Raw genomic sequence first — 21793 nt, 5'->3', positions numbered from 1 at the left:
AAAGAGATAGACTCACTCACCCTGGCTGCCTTAGCAGCCAGGACACATCGTTTTTTTCACTTTTTCAACTCTCACCCTGATGTTAGCGCACTAACAATGCCAGACGTGACCGTCAACGTCACTCTACGGTAGGTGAGCATCTGGGGGATACGCGAGAGTGGACAATCTAGCCTACAATCAGTTCACGTGGAGATTCTGCGGAATCAACATGTTCGCAATAACACTTCAAATAACAAAATAACTTTGAAATTATCACTTTTGTGGCGGAACGCATAGTGAGCTTTATAAATTGTGACATATACTTCAAATTGAATTTCCTTTATTGGATACGGAATGAAAATTGTATCGCAAAAAATAATAATTGATTCCGCAGTTTCCTCCGTTTTAGCTGACCGTTTGTGATTTTGAGTTTGAGAAAAGCTTCGAATTGAAATGTGAAAGTATCTGCGAAATTGCAAGGACAATTACGATGAAGAAAGAACTAATTAATCTAGAAGAAAAAATGCTGTCTGTTAGTGAAGATCACGGATTTCGTTCTATGAGTCGTAAGTTGTAGTGAAAATTCATGCAATTAACTAAACTTCTAAGAATGTTTTGACATAAGTATGTAGGTACATAGTACATGCATATGTATGTATGTACGGCCGCCGTAGTCGAGTGGTTAGAAGTGTGCACAGTCACTCGGTGCGACATAGGTTCGATTACTGTTGGGACTAGTTTCTAAAATGGTAAACCTTCGAGTGTATTTCTGCGATGACAAAGCTTATCGGAAAAACTATGCCGTTTTTTGTGGTACATACATATGTATGTAAGTAGGAGAGCGCATATGCGTATGGCTGTGTTTGTAAAAGTCTGATTATGGCAACTTAACTTAACTTAACGGAACGTAGAACTTAGAGAATCAAAATGAAACAGATTTCGACGTGGCATTAACTTACGTTGAGTTTCGACTGTTCAATTATAAGCAACACCCATTTAACAGAATTTTTAAGAGAGAGCCGTAAGTTACTTTAAGTTGCAATAATCAGACCTTAAGGCAATTTATGCAAGTTTATTTCAGGAGATCAGCTTAGTATAATGTGCCATTCGTAGTGTACGATTGCAAATATTGCGTAGCCATTTAAATGCTATTGGGAATGTCGAAGAACTAATTATATTGCCAATATTCCCTTCGAATCTCATGAAAAAGGTGAATGGTGTTATCGAAAATGTTCTTCATAGAAAAGATTCCGATTTCACAAAAGTGTAAGGGTGTGTTCAAGGCACGTAATAATTACCGCAATATTGCAGCCTTGTTGCAGAAATCGCGCAGTAAAAGATTTTATATCGACTGCTGAGTGGAAGATCGACCTATCTCGGCAGCCAATTCGAAAACGCCCTAAAATGTACCCGAAATTCAGGTGCAAATGAAAAAATCTTATTCAAAATAATTCACATGTATAAATTAAAAAATACAACTTAAGCGGTTACAGCGCTAAACAAAAGGAATAATTAGAAAAAATAAAAATGCTGTGCGAAGGAAATATGAGACCATAAAATTTTTGTTTGTTTCGTTAATCCTCTGAACCTTTAATGATATGACACTCCATTCTTCGCAGTAATTTGCAAATATACACTTATTCTTCTACAATCGCAAAAATGGAAATTCTTGAATTTCGAATTTGAAAAACATTACGATCATATTGTACCAAAATAAGAGTGGAATCCCTGCCTATTTTTTAAGCCAAAAGGAAGTATCAACTGTATGAAAAAATGAAAGGGAGCAGTAAGTAAATAAATATAAGGTGATGCCACTTACATAACCTCACTTTTTCTGCATGCCAATTGCGGCCATACATTTTGGGGTAGTAGAAAAAGGGGGAAAATATTAGGATTCTTTTTACTGCTTTTTGGGTACTATTTCCAATACATAAATATATCAGTGGACCCCACACCAGTTAAATGAAACTTGCATCAGTAAAATATTTTTTCTGTAAACCAGTGTAATTACAGTTTCATTTTTTCGCTAAAAAGAAATTATTATTACTTAGTTTTTATTTTTTCGATCAAATATATTGGTTTTAATAATTATTATTCAGTTTAATTTTTCTACCTTAAAATTATTATTTGTAAAACTTAAAAGGTCACACGGTCGTAACCCACACATATGATGATGGTTAAAACTTAAAAAATACGGACTATTTTCCGTCTTTCATTTATTCATATTAAAACAAGTTAAATTATGCCGTTCTCTTTATTTAATTATTCTTAAATTCTAATAAAAATGACATATTAGCCCGTATGGAATTTTATTTGTATTTTTTCCTTAAGTTCTGAAGTACATGTATATGCGTACTTAGTTTTTAACCGACTTCCAAAAAAGGAGGAGGTTATCAGTTCGTTGGAATATTTTTATTTTTTTTTATGTATGTTACCACATAACTTTGGACTACGAAAGGTAGTGTCTCAGAGGTGGTTCCATACTAATTTGGTTTAGATCCGATCATTGAGTCATGAAATATATAGATATATATATATTTTTTTTAAGTCGGTTTTTTTTTGCTAAAAATTACTTGTTAAATATCTAAACTTTAAATGGAATTTTATTACGACCTTTATTTTCGTTACCATTTTAAAATTACGTTTCTGAATTCTATCGGTTATATTATAAAATAATTATGCGTTTAAATTGTTAGACCAAAGTGCATTATCGTAGCCATCCGAGGTACTGCTCCAATAATATGTTGGATATGCATAGTATATGTATATTTTACCAAAAATTTACTTACAAAATCACAATTATTGGAAATTATCGCTAAAATTTTCCAATGAATTTGAAACGAAAGGTCAAAGCAAAAGCGAAACAAAGAAACAGTGATACCTGCGCACAGAGTTGCCAGATGTGGGGATTTTGCCCCATTTTGGGGATTTATGAAACCATTTGGGGATAGATTTTTTCGTTTGGGGGATATGGGGATTTTATGGGGATTTTTGTTTGGTTTAAAACTTTGATATTGAAGTCAAAACATATATTTTTCTGGCTGCCCATGAAAATTTCTCGAATAAAGATTTTATTAGTACATTCTTTTTGCGCGATATGTTTGTAACGTTTTCCAAACGCCGTCAAAGCATTATTCGGCGCAGATGTCTGCTTTGATTTGCTTTCACTGAACAAATAATTTTCGCAACAACCTCCACGAAAGAAATTCTAAAAAATAAATGGTGTTCTTTAGCTATTTGAGACTAGTACTTTATTACACTAAAAAAGTTTGATTACTTTTTGATTTTAAACTTTTATTTATTCTGTTTCTGTTGTAGATTGAATTATATTTTAAAAGAAAATTAGTAAAAATAAATAAATAAGCATATGTTATAAAAACATATAACTTTGAAATTTGGTGCTAAATCTCTGGCCGGAGTTGTACGTAGAACCAAATGAGCTCATGCATATATGTACATATGTACGTATGTCTATATACATATATAAATTTGTGAAAATGTGTAGAGAAAAGTATTCAAAACCGTAATAAAATGAAAACTGTGTTAAAATGAAAACTGTGTTAAAATGAAAACTGGATTAAAATGAACTAACACAAATGTGAATAAATGATTTTTTTATTTCTTACTAAAGGGGATTTAAATGGGGATTTAAAGAAAAATTGGGATTTTTTGGGGATAACTGCGGGCCGATATGGGGATGGGGTACAAAAATATTCTGGCAACACTGCCTGCGCATACTTTTTTCACAAAATTGTCTGCTCTATTTTTTGTTCCATTTTGCCCAGAAATAAAATTGGAATAAATATAGTAGGCATTACTCTAACGCTGGTATACCGAAATTGCCAAAATTACAACAACCACCCCCTAAGTGACAACACCTTATTATTATTTAACCATGCAGGCTTTCTATAACTTTGACTTATATTTTTGACAAGTTTTTTTGTAAACAAAAAAAAATACACATTTTCATTTCTTTGTCAGCTTGGGAATTATAGGCTTATTTTTACTAAAATATGATGTAAAGCCCAGGAAAATTTTGTGTAATATTTTGTTTTAGGTTTGTTATCATTTTGCTTTGTAGTTAGAAAGGCCCTAAAATTTTTTCGAAATATGATAAATTTTTAGGATTTTTTTTAATATTAAAAAATGGTTAAATGAACAATTGGGTATATTACACTGGCCAACAAAATTGAACTTTTGGACTCATGAATGTCTATGACAGATGATGTTTACTAATTTGACGTCGCTTTACATTTACCCTCATTTATTTTCTAGGAGCTCTTGTTTACGAGTTATAGCTTTCGCTGGGTTAAGTTAATATTATTCCACTCGCACCAACTCATTAGTTATTTCTTTTATTGCCGTGCTTGAAGTATGCACATGTGTAGATATATCCACACTCACGCATCTCACCCCTCCAACATTTACTGGGCCATTGCTCTAAATAGTTAGTGATAAGCGTATGCATATATTTGCGTATAGTTTTTCTCATTCCTATTTAACTTTACCTTGCGCAAAATAAAATAGTTTTGTTTCGTTTTCAGTTCGTTTCTTCTGTACATTTGTACATACATACAAATGTATGTATGTATGCATATACAAATGCAAGCAAGTATGTATGTAGATATTTATCTGGACGTGCCCTGTGGGGAAAGTCTCTAGTTCTGAACTGTTGCGCTTCTAGTACATTTAGACCCAGTACTGCTTCGCGTTAAATCTCTTTTGCATGCAAGCAACTGGCGAATTTAACACGGCGATGTCCTAGGAAGTGTCAATTGCCCCCCACTGCATCCCTTTTTCGATAGTTCCGAACTAGTCCTAAATTTTATAGTTCCGAACCAATTTTAAAATCGACAGACGAAAGAAAAAAGTATCATGATTTTTCAATCTTTTTGGTTCTTCCGTGTGTGCGATTTTAAGTTATTTTGGAAGAAATGTGTTTTCAATTCGAAATTAAATTTGTTTGAATGATTGTAAGAAATGTACATTTACATACCTTTAGCTGGAGTTGAGTTTGCAGAGTTGCTCGCTGTTCTTAGATTGCAGACGGCCCCAAGATGATAATATGTTAACACAAAGTTTTGTTTTGTATTACCAAACTATGAAATAGCATCTACGAAGTGCAGAATGAAAGTCCATTTGAACGAAAAAGCCGCCAAACACGTATCTATGTAAAGTAAACAAGCCCCCCGCTGCATCCCATTTTCGATAGTTTCGAATTAGTTCTAATTTCGACAGATAAGATCTAGTTCGTTCTGCGTCCCTTTTTCTATAATTCCGAACCAGTTCTAAAGTCGCCAATTTAGATATAGATTTCTAATGAAAAAAGAGAAAAAAAAATAGTTGTTTTAAGAGTCCCACATTTCGCTGATTTTGAACTGGTGGGGATCTACTTACTATCGGACTGGTTCGTTTTTGGCGATAAAGATCTTGTACGGAACTAGAAATTGTATGTACCAGTCCGCGGTTTCCCTGCAGGGTGTGTGTATTTTTTAAAGTAATATTGTATTATAAAACGGACGATACATATCTAATTTCCCAATAAACCATCTGATGAGCCAACTGCGGAGGTGCTTGAAAACAAGCTTATATCAACAGCTAATTTTAAACTTTTTCAATCGCATATGTAGTATATATTAAGCTTATTAAAATAGCAATTCACAAGCAGTGCTTGAGAATTGCTTGTTATGATTACTACTCATTTAAAGTATGCTTAGAAACACTTACCTTAAAAATCTGATATTAACTATAGATGCATTCTTTTGCAACCGAAAGTAACGAAATACATGCAAACCAACAACACAAACTTGCGACCTGAAGCGTAGTCTTGTTAAGTGGAAAAACTGTTCTATTGTGAATTGTTGACGGGAAAATACTTATTGGAATCTTTGTTTCTTTATACAAGTTATTAATATGTTAAATAAGTATATATACTATGCAAATACCTCTCAAATTTACTCATTATCATTGATTTTTGTATATAAAATCCATTAAACTAATCACATATTTCTTGTCAGATAGCAACAGAGTTGCTCTAGTAGTCAAAAGGAAATTTTACCCGAGTTCAGCGTTCGTTTGCGGGTCGTTTACAAAGAAATGAAGCTTATGACTGAGAAACACTTATTAAACACAATAGTTGTTAAACCGTTGTCAAAGAACACATCTTTTATCCCGTTATGAAATTTGATATGTGCACATTAAAAATTATTTAAATAAAATTATGTTATATTAAATATTTTTTTGCTATACACAGAGTTGGGCAAAATTTATTCGAATGACGAATAACAAATGAATAAATTGTTTTTCTTGTTATTCGTAAATAATAAATAATTTTGTTTATTCAAAAAAAAATTATTCGAATGACGGATAAATTATTTTATTCGTTATTCGAATAATTATTATCTTCATTAATTATTCGAATAACGAATAAAATAATAATAAAAGAAGTAATTTATGTATATAGATATGTACATATATTTATGTATAAAATGATAACCGTTTTCGTTGTTGCGATTTAACTCAAACCTCTGGATAGATTTAAGTCAAATTTTCGGAGGTTATTCCCTGCGCATAAAGTCCTATTAAAGGCTACTAGAAAACTCCTTGGTGGCGATGGAGCCGAGTTATTTATAAAAGCCGTATTTATGAACAGATTTCGTTCAAATTCAAAATGTGTTCTTCCTGCATGATGAAAAATACTTATGCGAAAAATGGACCCGCTAGGTGGTGCTGCAGTTGAGTTATTTCGAAAATCCCTATTTATTGTACAATCAGGTTGCAATTCATAATGGTGCTGCAGTCGAAATCATTAGAAACCCCATATGTTTGGACTACTTTGTTTTTTATGTTTATATTATATGAATTTACGATGTCTTACGTCGTCATACACCCTAAATGCGACTTTGCATCTACCTCCGCTTGATGAAATTGCTCGGGCGGCCATTGCTGCAGCAGTAAGACTCAAGGAAACCAGCTCTTGGATATTTTAAAAGTGGCGAATCAGCAAGGAAGGTAACGACCACATCCTTCCAAGAAAGACCACTGTTGGTATATCAATGGCCAAATTTTACATCGAGGGTTTTTGGCTCTCCTATAATAGAAAACGCACATCTGTGCTCTTCAGCTTCCTTATAAGGACTTTTGTTGGCCTACATGACATAAGCCTAGAGGCTGACGCATCGGACCAATGTTGTAGTTGCAAGATCATAGAAGAAGATTACGCACGCTTAGAAAAGATCTCACAAGTGGAAATAAGACCATCGGTAAAGCTCATGACATTGAAAGGGATTTTTTCTTGCATATAGCATCAGAGCGCTATTTTTTTGGCAGAGATATGTGTGAGAAGGGTTCTGCTCTTTAGTTGTTCAACCTAAGTTAAGAATTTTTACTATACCCATATTTGGGATTCAACGCTATTCTTGCATGGGCCAACGCAAAAAATCTTATCAGGGGCCGCGAAACCAGAGGGAATGAGCTAGTATTTTTGATAAAATAGTAAACAGAATTCAGCTAGCTCACAATCCTTGACAATAGAAATAAAAGTAAAAGGTGGCTCAATGTGTTAAAATGAGTTTTTATTCATTATTTAAAATAACGAATAAAACAACGAATAAATTATTCGAAAGCAATTTATTCACGAATAATTTATCCGTAAATGAGTTATCTGCGAATAATTATATTACGGATAAAATTTTATTCGAATAATTATCTAAATAACAATTTATTCGAATAATGCGCAACTCTGGCTATACATACATACATACATACATATGTATATTATTATATAACTAGTAAATATTTATATGAATTATTTTTTATAGTAATTACGTATGGGTCATTCCATACAATATTTACACCTCAATATATTTTTTGGGGTGAAATACATTTTTATAAGCTTTTATTTAACTTGGTCATCCCGCGCAAATCGCGGAAATTTCCAATCGATTTTAAGCTGACTTCGCGACAAGTTGGAGACTTGAAATTTTCAGCATAGTTCCAATCACGATGACAATGCAATTTAAAATATAAATGAATTCCCCATATGGTCCAGGGGTCTTGATTCAAAGGCGGTAAAAAAATAGTAAGATTTATGGCTACCAGGGCGTAATTTGCCAAAGAACGTAAAACCACTATAAAATTGTTAAAGCTGCCGGCGCGCCGCGGCGGTAGTGTAGCAAAGCTATTTGTGGCAAATTCTAGATAACAACCTAGTCTAGATATGAACCTCGTTGTAGGCATCATATCAAGGAGATACAATTAGAAGACTCCAGATGTCGCCCCGCCAGAAGAAGTTAAATATTGCGCCTAAATATATGCATTCTACAGCGGAAATGGACGACACGCCATTTCTTTAAATAAAATTAACTGCTGCAATATGTACATACATATGTATGTTTATACAAAACGAAAGCAAACAACATTTGGCTTGCCAAGTCTTCTGTTCTCTTTCATTGCAAGTTGAATTCTTTTAATATCTATTGCAAAATTTTGTACATAAAATAAAATAACACTTTTTAATATACAACGCTTTTATAAATGGACTAAAAATTATAAAATAAAATAATGTAAAAAAACTATTTTTAAAAAACAAGCTTTTATTTAACCTGTACAATCAAAGGAATAAAATGAAGTAGTGAACAAAAGATTTTTTAGCAAGAAAATTTTGTCAAAACTGCACTAAAATGAATAAAATAAAATAAGTTAAGGTCTCGTTAAAGTTACTAAAAGCCATTTAGTGAAAGGAGTTTTCAAACTCTATGAAAATTGCTAACAATTTGTAATAATTTACTTCGTTTTTAAAATAGCTACGTATGAAAAAACTCGTAACTTTACAGTTTTGGTGTTTCCACTCTCAAATTTTTACAACGTCCTCCATAAAGTTTGACAACTATTCAGGTTGAAAAAAATAAAAACATGAAGTTAATAAAAAAAAAAATAAAAAATAAAAAATGCGATTTTTTAATGCAAACAATTTTTTTATTTTAATCTATCTCACACTCTCATGGAAAGCCGAGGTAATTACGCACATTTTGATACCTTAACTGATTTTCTCCGACAAACAGTTTATTAACTGCAAACAATTGAAAAAAGATACTTCTCCGTGAGTTCAAAATTTCGGGATTTTTTTCGAGATTTTCGAATATCGTGACGAAATAAAATAATAGGTGTCTTCTTTTTTTCGATAAAGAATGTAAAAAAATATATTTCACCCAAAAAAAAAATATTGAGGTGTAAATATTGTATGGAATGACCCGTATGCATGTTATTTAATTATTATATATTATATTACAAATGTTTTAACATTGTATGAAAAAGCTTGTAAATGTATTGCACATGTATGTAATATTATTCTACAATTGTATTCGTAAGCCTATTAAAATCTTGCTGGAGTAATTAATGATCACTAGGTTTCCGTTTCCATTTATCTGCAATTGCTGCGATAGTCGTCTTCAATAAATTCTAAAGAATTCAAGACTGGAATCGGTAAGCTTAATTTTAATATTGTTTTCAAGTCAATTGGTTTATTGGGTACTTAGTGTAAACTTGTTATTGCATATAGTAAAGAGCTAGGCATTTATACAATGATACATATCCGGGTGTATGAAGATGTACTTGCCAGTATAGATACACCCATGTCTGCGCACAATGAATGTGCATAAATACATACATATGTACGCAGTAAGTGTGTATGCACACCAGGGCCGCGCCCAGGAATATATTTTGGGAGGGGTTTATACTTGTGAAAATTCGCTTCAGATAATATGCACTTTAAAATAAATTTATGCAAGTTTTATTTACAGTATGTAATAAATAAATAAATAATATTATTAAAATTTCATAAATTGCACTTTATTAACCGACTTCCAAAAAAGGAGAAGGTTATCAGTTCGTCGGAATATTTTTTTTTTTTTTATGTATGTTACCGCATAACTTTGGACCGCGTCAACCGATTTCGATAATTTGCAACGGAAAGGTAGTGTATCAGAGGTGGTCCCATACTAATTTGGTTTAGATCCGATCATTGAATCATGAAATATATAGATATATATATATTTTTTTAAGTCGGTTTTTTTTGCTAAAAATTACTTGTTTATATAATACAAGTAATTTTTAGCAAAAAAAAACCGACTTCAACTCCCATATAAAAAAAAATATATATATATATATCTCATGATCCACTGATCGGATCTCAACCAGATTAGTATGGGACCACCTCTGAGACACTACCTTTCCGATGCAAAAAGAATTATCGAATCGGACGTGGTCCGAAGTTATGCGGTAACATACATAAAAAAATATATATATATTCCGACGAACTGATAACCTCCTCCTTTTTTGGAAACCGGTTAAAAAGAGTTTTAATATTAATTTTCTTCGATTTCTGGCTTTTGTAGTGGAATTCTGACTATCGCTACACTAAATTTTCGTCGCCAAAGTTCTCTAAATGAAAAGTAATTAGCCTGAAAGTATACTGAATGGAAAAGAAATAACTGTACTGTGTAATCAGCCAAATCTGGCAGTATGAGGGGCATGTAACTAGATGTTGCGTGTTGTTAGGTGTACCTGCTATTCTTTTGGAGATTTTTGGCGGTCAAAATTAGCGATAGTAAATGCTGGTTTTCGATGGAGATGGTGATTTCTCACGATAGCCTCATTTTTTAATGTTTCGAATACCGAAATTACAAATTAAATCTTCGAATCCTTGTTAAGTACATATCAGTGGTAAACTCTTTTAGGCCGTAAATTGTAAAAAAACAATGACTATGAATTGGATATATTTAGGACAATTTTTTCATTCGCAGTTAAACTCTTAATAGCTCTCGAGAAAAACGACATATTCATATAAAATGGCTCACAAAAAATGGAAAAAAAATTTCCTTTATCAAAATTTCCTAAACCAGTTTGCAGCCCTCAAGAAAAAAATGGTCGTATGTTTATTTCTTCAAGAAAATTTACAGCAACAGCAGTGATTTTTCAAGCAACGGAAATAATAAAAAATATTTCTTGGGAATTTTCTTGAGAGATGGATTCTAAGCTGTAGGATACAGTTTGAATTTGAGGTTATTAGCTTTAGGGGGGGTTTGAACCCCAAAATCCACCCCTTGTGTGTGCTAAAGATGGTATGTATACGCGCGTGGACATATGTAAATATGTATGCACACATGTATGCTTGCCACGTAAACACCTCATGCGGGTGTTATCAGACTGCTTTCACTAGCTCCTCGGCAATAAACAAGCAAAGGTGTTTTGCTGCTCCACCTGGCTACGTCAGCGGCCCGCTGTCGCTGCCACTACCGCCTCTACTCTTTGTGCCCCGGTTGCTATCATCGTTGTTACTGCCTTTGTTGAAACTGACGCTGATAAGAACCGGGCTTCGCTGCCACTGTGGCCTATACGCGTACAACCAAGCAGACGACGGCGAAGAGGGCCTTAACTGTCCCTCTCCACTGTTTTTTTTGTTCTGTTTTTTTTTCATTTTTTATTTCCCATTTACACATGCATTTTTGTTCATTTCTACATAACATTATATGTTAGTATAGTACATTTTTACATATGCACATATGTATATACATACATATATAGATGTACCAATCTATACCCAGCCAGCGAAAAATCCGAAAACCGATCCGAAAAAGGACAAACAAGAAGGATGAAGTGCGGATTTTTGTCCGTCTACTGATTCCATTTTCGGATACTTTGATGATCCGTTTTCCCACTAAACGTATGTACAGACAACTACCGAAAATTGTTTGTGAAACGGATACGTTTTCGGCTGTTTTTTCNTGATTCGTTTTCCCACTAAACGTATGTACAGACAACTACCGAAAATTGTTTGTGAAACGGATACGTTTTCGGCTGTTTTTTCTGAAATTTGTCTGATTGAATTTTTCGTTCAATATGATTTCCTTCTGCACTTCACAGATACTTCTTCATGGTTCAAAAATAAAAATAAAATAAAATTAGGAAACGCCTGACGGAATTCGAACCCGGCACCTTCTAGAAGCTAGCAAATAGCGGCACACTCCTCTGCACGCTCAGCCACTGCCGACTACGCATGCATGCTTTCAAATGTTTATCTTGAGCAAATAAAATACAATTACTGCTTTCAAATGGCATCATCTTTTTCGAACGTTTTCCTGATACGAAAATTGATGATAACTATAGGAGTTTTTTCTATGCGTTTTCAGATACGGAAAATAGAACTAAACTGCACTGTCGGCAAAATTTACGTTTCTTTGCTGGCTGGGTATTTGGACTCAGGTGTGGGTGTAGTTATTATTTGTAGTTTTTTTTTTAATTACTAACGCAAGCTAAAGTTTTTTGACCGTTTTACCAAGCCGCTCGACAAATGCAAACATACACGCATTTATAGCTCAACCTTAAACCACAAAATAGTAAATTTTAAAGCACACACATAGTACATATGTATGTACATACATTAATAGCGTTTTCTTTTCTCAAAAAAAGTTCTGCCCTTTTATATGGGAACTCTTGCTTTGCGTTGCCCTGAAACCCGAGAAAATGTTGCGTTCTTTATATGAGAATGAAACAGAAAGTATACTACTCCATCACAATTTATTTATAGAACTTAATAAAGCTGAATTATTCACTTGGCCTGTAAGTCTTTCACAATTTTAAAGCAAAACACTTATTTCTGATAGGGAAAATAATTGCATTTTTACAAGATTCAATTAAAAATCAACCATGCAACTCTCACCCTCACGTTTATTTGAGGGCAGAAAAGGCAGCACTTTCGCCGGATCAGAGCGCAACCTGCTGAGAAAAGAACACGACGCCTTGTGAAAGGGCTGAGAAAAGAACATGAAAATGTGACAGCGCTAACGCAAGGCAGAATAAGTGCAGCCTTTTTTCGAGAAAAGAAAACGCTATAAGGCATGTACATATGTAAATATGTGTATATTTGTATGAATGTCCGAGCGGTGATGATTGCACAGTCGAATAGTCATATTGTAGCATAGTCGGTTGACACGACTCGCGGCCCTCGATGATAAGTAAGTGGTGCGAGCAGAACTGGGTCCCTTACGCCCTCAACATTTATCGTTATTCAAACTTAATTTATTTAACATTTTCCATGAAATGTTGGAAATATTTGAGGTTGTAAAAACACAAAAAGGCATATTATCGTTAAATACACGAACAAAGCTGTTCGTTTCGACAAATATTTGCACAGCATTTTTATATTTCGGGCAGAACAATAATCTGAATGTAGCCAGGTGAATTCATGTATGGCGATACATACATATGTATGTATGTATGTATGTATGTGTTTGTAAATATGTAGATATACCTGTGTACTTACGTTAAATGAAGTATCTAGAATATAAAAAACAGCTTCATACATGGCTCAACATACATGCATACATACATATGTATGTACATACATATGTACATATGTATGTCCATATGTTTTATCATTCGCCTCAAGAGAAAAGGAACTAAACAAAAACTATTCGAACATCACTTTTGTGAATATATCGATGGTCCTCTGAAATAACAGCACAACCCAAAACTCAAAAAAAAAACTTACGTCTGTTAAGTAGAGGTGCAAAAAAATCGATTCTGACATCGATGCATAGATTTTTTTTTGAATTTTTGACACAACTTCGATGCGGTTGGTTGGAATCGATTGAAAGCGAAGAAAGTTGCTTAGCTACTTGTATAAGTGTGAGTAGATTGTGCGCTAAGGTAAAACTAAAATTTTATTGGTGTATTATAATTAATCAATTTATTATTGGAACTGATAAAAAATATATAATATTGGTGGTGGTGGGGTCTTCAAGGAAGAAATGGAAAAATTCTTTACTTAATCGGTTTTATTTAGCTTGCCCTGTTGGAGTCCTCTTCTTGGGTCAAATCTAGCAATTACAAAAACAACAAAATAGATTTAGGAATTTAAAGAATCTGAGTCTTTATTACAGTAAAATGACGTATTATTAATGTATTCTTGAAGTTACGGGCGTTTTGATTGATCCTAGAAAAGTATACTGACCTCAAAAGTGAAGAAATAATTTTCTTACGTATTATTCCTATGAGAAAATAAACGATCGATGCGGCACCTATTAGAATTATCGTAAAGAGGGGAGATTCATAGAGAATCATTACTAAACCAAACCGGATGCACTGCAAGATTTTTTAGCTTGGTCCAACGTCCATATGTATACATGTATATTAGGGTGCCCATCGAAAATGCTTTTTTGTTTGGAAATTTCAAGTCCCTACCCAGTAATTTTATTCGTTTTTATAAGAAATATTATTGCCTATTTTTATAGATTTTTTAAAGGTTATTTAGAGGTCGCGACCTGTCGATTTAGATCAGAAAATAGGATTTTGTAGATTTACCAGTTGTTGAATAACTATCTTTGATTCGATTTCAAAGATCGAATATGATCTGAGGAGAGGATATATATGTAGGCCTTTAAAATGGTATATAATAATCTATGGTCGGACTAGGCTTGTTGGAATTTTTTATCGGGTAAATTAAAAAAATACCCATATTTCTCTTAATTTTTTAAATTTTGACCATTGATAATTTCTACAACTTCAAAATATGGAACACTATCTAAAATTAAATCTATTTTCAACTAAACTGATAGCTTATTTATTGCAATCGCATAAAAATTTTCGAGTTTAGGCGTCTTTTCTTAAATACGGCCTTGAATTTATATGTGTGTATGTACCGAAATTTCAGATATTTAAGCAGTGTGGCTAGGAAGTTCATCAATATGTATTCAGAATTGATATATAAAATCGCTCTTCAGCAAAAAAGTGGTTTTTCAAGAAATTTTAGGAAAATGAGGGTGGCACCGCCCACTTATATGATATATGTATGTGTATCTCTAAAACTACTTGACCGACCGCGACCAAATTTGGTATACACATTGTGCTTAGCCTCCTTAGGTACCGTCTTGGTTATTTTTGAAATCGGACAAAACCTACTCCTCCAAAAAAATATAGCTAGCTTTGAGTTTTTTGAAATTACCGTTACGTTGGTGAAGCCCGTGGTTTTTGTCCGATTTCAAAAATTTGAATGAATCAAAAATAGTCATTCAAAAATTGGTTAATCCACGAAATCCTATTTTCTGATCTTAATCGACAGGTCGCGACCTATAAATGACCTTTAAAAAGTCTATAAAAATAGGCAATAATATTTCTCATAAAAACTAGTAAAATTATGGGGTAGGGTCTTGAAATTTCCAAAAAAGCATTTTCGATGGGCACCCTAATGTATATGTATATATACATATATATACATATATATACTTATACATAAGTATACGTTGAATTAAATTCATGTTTAGTTTTTTTTAGTTTTAATGAAAGTACTGAAATACACTGAAACGACTGGCGCGCTTTGTTGAACTCGGCCAAAATCGCTTAGGCGGTTACAGCGCAAAATAAGAAGAAGACTGAAATATACTAAATATTCTTGTTATATCAGCAAAAATTTTTTATGGCAAAAATTAAATATAAAGTTTTAATATAAAAAGTCATTGATTTAATATTATAACTTTGTTTCCAATACTTTTGGAAATGCAATAAAAAAATTAAATAAGAATAACTGAATAAATAATAATCAATGATATTTACGAGCAGACAATGAGGTGTGTAATTAATGGACATTAGAAACGCATGATTTCCGTCATATCAATTGACTTAGTGCCAAATTTTTGTGTTTTTGTTAAGAAATCTCCAAAATAGGTTTTGTAAATCGCACCGATTGCAAATCGTATGATTTGCAGAACATGCCTATTCAATAGCTTTTACCTAAAATTAGATTTTTATCGATCTTTATAGACAATTATTTCAAAAACATCGATGTTGTGAAAATCGATCTTTGGCAGCTCTACTCTACTCTTAATTGGGTCATGCCTCTAATCCTTGTCTAATGGCGTTTTCTATTCTACCGACAAATGTTACCTTCTCACTGACCTCTTCGTACAAACAGTAAGAGGAGGACAAGAAGAAGACCCTGTGGAAAAGAAAATGCCTTAAGTAGTAAGGATTACTAAAGTATGTATTATTATATTAGGTATCTACGTACTAAATTTCAAGCAAACCGGACCATAAATACCATTTCTTCGAATAAATCGGATCTTGGTCGACCTACCGGAAAAATCCTATATGTTAATTCAGTCAATAATTTATCAACAACAAATTTCAAGCAAACTCGGACCATAAAACGTTGTGCACAATTCACGAAAATTTAACAAATTACAAAAAAATTTATCAAAATTTTTATTCAGAATTTTTAGAAACTTTTTGAGTATGCACTTTTGTAACCCATTAAATTTTAGTATAATAATGCGTAGGCTTTTGAGAGTGCAATGGGGTATAGTCGTTGTGCTGGGTATGCAGTTACATTTGCACGGTTATACTCAACACCGACTCTTGCGTCCTCGTTCGCGTACTCTGGGCAACGTGAGCAACCCATGTGCGAGATGCGGTAACCAACCCGAGTGGAGCCTTGGGTCACGGCAGAAAGAGAGGGAGATTCGGTGGCGCCACTCCGACTTATTCGGTTTAAGGACTCACTGAAGTCTGCAGCGTCTGTTCACCAATAGGTGCGGCTGCAAGCGGCTCGCTATATAAACGTGTATTTGCACTGAAAATAAAATTTCGTAAAAGTGCTACGAAAAACTTTCGTAGTNCGGTGGCGCCACTCCGACTTATTCGGTTTAAGGACTCACTGAAGTCTGCAGCGTCTGTTCACCAATAGGTGCGGCTGCAAGCGGCTCGCTATATAAACGTGTATTTGCACTGAAAATAAAATTTCGTAAAAGTGCTACGAAAAACTTTCGTAGTCTTGGTTTTTGTACAATGTACGAAACTTTCGTTCATAAAACGAACACATTTTTCACAACGAAACAAGATTTTACGAACCTTACGTAAATAAAACGAAAGGACTTTCGTAAGGCATTATTTCAGTACAATTTACGAAATCTTACACTGAACAAATCTCTGTACGAATAATTTTGTATATTGTAGGAAGGCATTCGTAATATTTACGTACGGTTTTAAAATTTACGAAATCTACAATTCTGGGCTCGAATCGTAACATCAGTTCACGGANAAACGTTATTGCGAATAATTTTGTATATTGTAGGAAGGCATTCGTAATATTTACGTACGGTTTTAAAATTTACGAAATCTACAATTCTGGGCTCGAATCGTAACATCAGTTCACGGATCGAAAACGATACGATAAAAAATTACGTGATACGTCAGGCAGTATAAGCTGAATGGGACAAAGAGTACGTTCACGTATGTCATAATCCGAATGTGTTTTTACGTGACGAGTAGTACGATATCGTATGTGACGATTCGAGCCCAGTATTCGTACAATTTAGTTAATACTTTCGTATAAAAAGGGATTTGCTGGATAAAAATACAATACAAAATTAAATATTAAAGCTGTGGATATACTATGCTTTTAAGCATACAAAAGTGGTATTCACCAAAGTGAGCAAGAGGCCCGGCAGTCTGGCACAAGAGCAGATGAGCTCAAGCAACGAATGTTGACAATGTTGCGATGCAATGTGGGACTTGATCACGATCATTCTTGGGACTTGATACGGTTTTGTTGAGTCTCAGAGTTTAACACTTTGCATCAATATACTTTATTGAATGAAGCCTAAGCAAGAAAAATATATGTAGTATAGAGCCTATTCGTATGCCTATAAATAAAAGACTTAAGTTTTATTATAGGTAAAATAACCTTTTTTATTAATTTAAAACTACAGTGTAGTCAGAAAATTTTGGTAAAACTAATTATTTACGACAGTTATACTTGTAATATCTGAACTTCTTTTGTAGAATGTATGATTGCTATAAAAAAACATGACTCAAAATTTTAATAATTTATGTTCAGCGTTTTTGCAAAACATTTTTTTAAACAAACACGCTTAAAATTAACGATAAAAACAAAATAAAAGTGTTCTGTTATAATTCGTAATATGTTTTTTACAGTGAGGAGAATGAAAGCAATCGCACATTCTACGAAACAAGCGCAGATTTTACAAAAATAATTTCGTTAAATATACTAATTATTTCTGTGCATTTTACAAACATTTCGTAAAAACCTAAGAAATAGTACGACATTCTTTAGTAGATAGTACTAAATTCTTTAGTAAATAGTACGAATACATTCGTAAAATGTACTTAAGATCTGGTGCCTCATATTTCCGTAGTATGTACGAAAACGGTTTTGTACAATCAACGAAAACTTTCGTGGCGCAAAATGACGAAAAATTTCGTAAGATGTACGCAAGTTTTCGTTATATTTACGCAGATTTTATTTTCAGTGTGGTTGCGAAACCATCGCCGTCCCAGCTATGGGTTGTGTGCTGGGTTTAGGACCGGCCACGTGAAAACCACTTCCAGTGAAGAAAAAAATAAGAAGAATGTGTAGGTTTTAAAATTCTGGAAACTCCCGTTGATTTTTGGGAATTTTTTTAACACCATCTATTTTTATATGGACGAAAGAGCCAACACCCTCGACAAAAAAAAGAAAATACCAAAAACCAACCGGATTTTTCAGAATTTTCAGACCTGCACTTTGTTATACTTAAATTTAATGGGCTACAAAACTGCAATCCCACTAAGTTTCTTAAANATTTTCAGAATTTTCAGACCTGCACTTTGTTATAACGGGTGATTTTTTAAGAGCTTGATACCTTTTTTTTTAAAAAAAACGCATAAAATTTGCAAAATCTCATCGGTTCTTTATTTGAAACGTTAGATTGGTCCATGACATTTACTTTTTGAAGATAATTTCATTTAAATGTTGACCGCGGCTGCGTCTTAGGTGGTCCATTCGGAAAGTCCAATTTTGGGCAACTTTTTCGAGCATTTCGGCCGGAATAGCCCGAATTTCTTCGGAAATGTTGTCTTCCAAAGCTGGAATAGTTGCTGGCTTATTTCTGTAGACTTTAGACTTGACGTAGCCCCACAAAAAATAGTCTAAAGGCGTCAAATCGCATGATCTTGGTGGCCAACTTACCGGTCCATTTCTTGAGATGAATTGTTCTNAATTAAATTTTATGTTAAATTTTCCTGAATTGTGAAAAAAGTTTTAAACTTTGATTTATATGGTTTATGTTATTGAATCAACTATTATATTTTTATGAAAAATTAACGAAAAAATTTATCATGTAAAACATTGTAAATATGTATTGTGAACAAGTAGTTTGGGAAAATTTTCCAAAACGGATCCAGGCTTTGAAAAAAAAAAAATATTAGGGAGTATAGAGGAGCTTTTTCAGATTCTAAATCTGAAGACCCCACCCTCCGGAGGCTTATAGTTTTAAAGTAATTCGCATTTAAAGTTGCAAAAAATACCGAATTTAACCTCACCTTTTGCTTTGTACACCAATTGAAGTGAAATGTCAGTGCTGCCATACATATGAAAAAATGCCTCAAAAACACAAAACGGAAGCATTAAAAAAATGCAGATAATGATCGCGCGATATTTAATAAAAAAATTTAATTATTTATTGGTCGATTTTTGATTAAAAAGTTGCATAATTTATCGAAGTATCGATTTTATAATAAAAAGCGATGTTTTATTAAAAATGTTCATTATTNTAAATCCCCACATCGTTTTATGCATTTCAGGTGACGATATGTATGTATATACGGGTAACTGTTTTTTAATTATTTTGTTTTTCGCAAATTTTTTATAAAAAAAAGGTTAATTCTACAACCAAAACCCCAAAAATCAGAGTTCCAAACCATTTCCAAAATTATAGAAACTTCTGCAAATTTTCATTAAAATATTGCACTTTTTATTACACTCTTTAGAAAAAAACTGAGAATGCAGTTTCTTAGCCCATTCAAAAAATCGAAAAATGGGAATGGAAAAATGATCGACAAAACATTAATAAGTCTTAGCTACCTCAGACTTCCACTTTATTATATTAAAATTTAATATATGGCAAATCTAAAGGCATTAGTCACAGAGAAATTAATGCAAATGAAAGTATGCATGTATATTAAAAACAGCATCTTACAGATTTTGTAATGCATATGGAATAAGAAAAGTTCGATTACTTTATATTACTTAGAGCTTCGATATTGCGCTATCCTTTTAACTTTAACCCCGAATTCTAATTCAATTGGCGCCAAAATTCTATTTCGCCAATTTTTACATCTACTCCCCCCTCATGATGGCCAACTGTCAGATAACACAATACAAATGCTTAATATATGTATACATACATATGTACATAAATACATGCATACATCTTTATATACTTACGTACAAATAATGAAAAAGTAGAATAAATTAAGAGCCCGAGGTTGCTTAACCTCGATGACTTCGCTCGGCATAAATATTTCGCAATTAGTTGAGCTTGGTGTACGCGTAAGCAATAAAACACAGAGACGACCGATATCCATTCCATAAATGCAATTACTATGGGTATCCCACTAGTCAATTTTGTTAGGTGGTGCGAATTTTATTCATGCCAGCATTTAGCTTTTGTTATACCCGAGCGCACTTGTGCACAAGGGTATTATAACTTTGTTCCCATAACGGTTGTTTGTAACAGCCAAAACGAATCGAGATAGATATAGACAAATGTATAAATGATCAGAATGAAAAGAGAAGTCGATTAAGCCATGCCTGTCTGTCCGTCCGTCCGTCCGTGTACACTATAACTCGAGCAAAAATTGAGATATCTTAACGAAATTTAGTATGTAGATTGCCCTTTACCCAAGGTAGGCTGGTACTGAAAATGAGCGAAATCGGACCGCAACCACGCCCACTTCCCATATAACGGTAGTTTTCAGAAATACGAGAACTGTTATATTTTAGTAACTACTGAAGCTTATTCACTGAAATTTGATATTTACAATGATTTTAAACGTAATAAGAATATTATAATTTAGAGAAATACGAAATCAGTAAATGGGCAATTCTATTATGACTATTGGGACATTTTACTCCAGAATGTGATCAATTGTGAATTTTAACTATGTCGTCGGAACTTATACAACAGCGAAAGATATTTTTTAACATAGAACGAAAACTAATGTATAAAATTGCTTTAACAAAAATAACAAACGATTTCTTAGTTTTATGTAACTATCATTTGAATGAATGTGACTGGTGGGACACTGAAAAGAACTTTATTTTACCCGCGTGCACTCAAAGATGAATTTTAGGCAAAACACTTAATTTTACGAACGATGTATTTGTTTTGTAAAATATGAATTATACGCTTTCGTTTTCAATAAAAATGAGGTTTTTATAATCTTCAAAGAAATATTAAAAGATATTTAAATTTGTGACTGGTGGGACATCTCTTTGTGACTGGCGTAAAGTAATTATGCATGAAATAAAAGTTTCCATAGACAAAAGTACAACAAAAACACGTTTATGATAAAATTTTGGAAAATGGGCGTGGCACCGCCCACTTATAGCCAGGTGTGAATGTCTCGGCAACCGTTCGATCAATTTGTACCAAGTTTTGTACGATTATTTCGCTTATTCGGCCGCTGTGGTNTTCTTTTGATTTTATTAATATTTTCCCACAGGTTAATCAAATGTAGTCATTTAAAAAGAGGTTGCTACTGAAATAGAGATAATTAGGGCATATTTAAATTTATGTCGTGTTCCTCTTTTCAGTGGAATGACCCAAATGCAGAAGCTAGTTTATTCAAAATTGATGTTTGCAATAACTTTTTAACAAAAAACACGTTTATGATAAAATTTTGGAAAATGGGCGTGGCACCGCCCACTTATAGCCAGGTGTGAATGTCTCGGCAACCGTTCGATCAATTTGTACCAAGT

General features: G+C 33.2%; 1 protein-coding gene across 1 annotated transcript in view; it reads left to right on the top strand.

The window, feature by feature from the left end:
• The first annotated feature begins 215 nt into the window (after nt 1–215).
• Cph (BCL11 transcription factor chronophage) overlaps nt 216–21793 on the top strand; it is a 99528-nt gene continuing 77950 nt past the window's right edge. Inside the window, exon 1 of the mRNA XM_017613145.1 lies at nt 216–545. Within this exon, the coding sequence (XP_017468634.1) occupies nt 470–545 (76 nt within the window). The 5' untranslated portion in view covers nt 216–469. The remainder of the gene's footprint in view (nt 546–21793) is intronic.

The sequence above is a fragment of the Rhagoletis zephyria genome, unplaced genomic scaffold (assembly GCF_001687245.7).
Source record: "Rhagoletis zephyria isolate East Lansing unplaced genomic scaffold, Rhagoletis_zephyria_1.1 Rzeph_scaffold_00617, whole genome shotgun sequence".
NCBI classification, from domain to species: Eukaryota; Metazoa; Arthropoda; class Insecta; order Diptera; family Tephritidae; genus Rhagoletis; species Rhagoletis zephyria.
The sequence above is the reverse complement of the archived record's forward strand: the minus strand, read 5'-3'. Positions and strand labels throughout refer to the sequence as shown.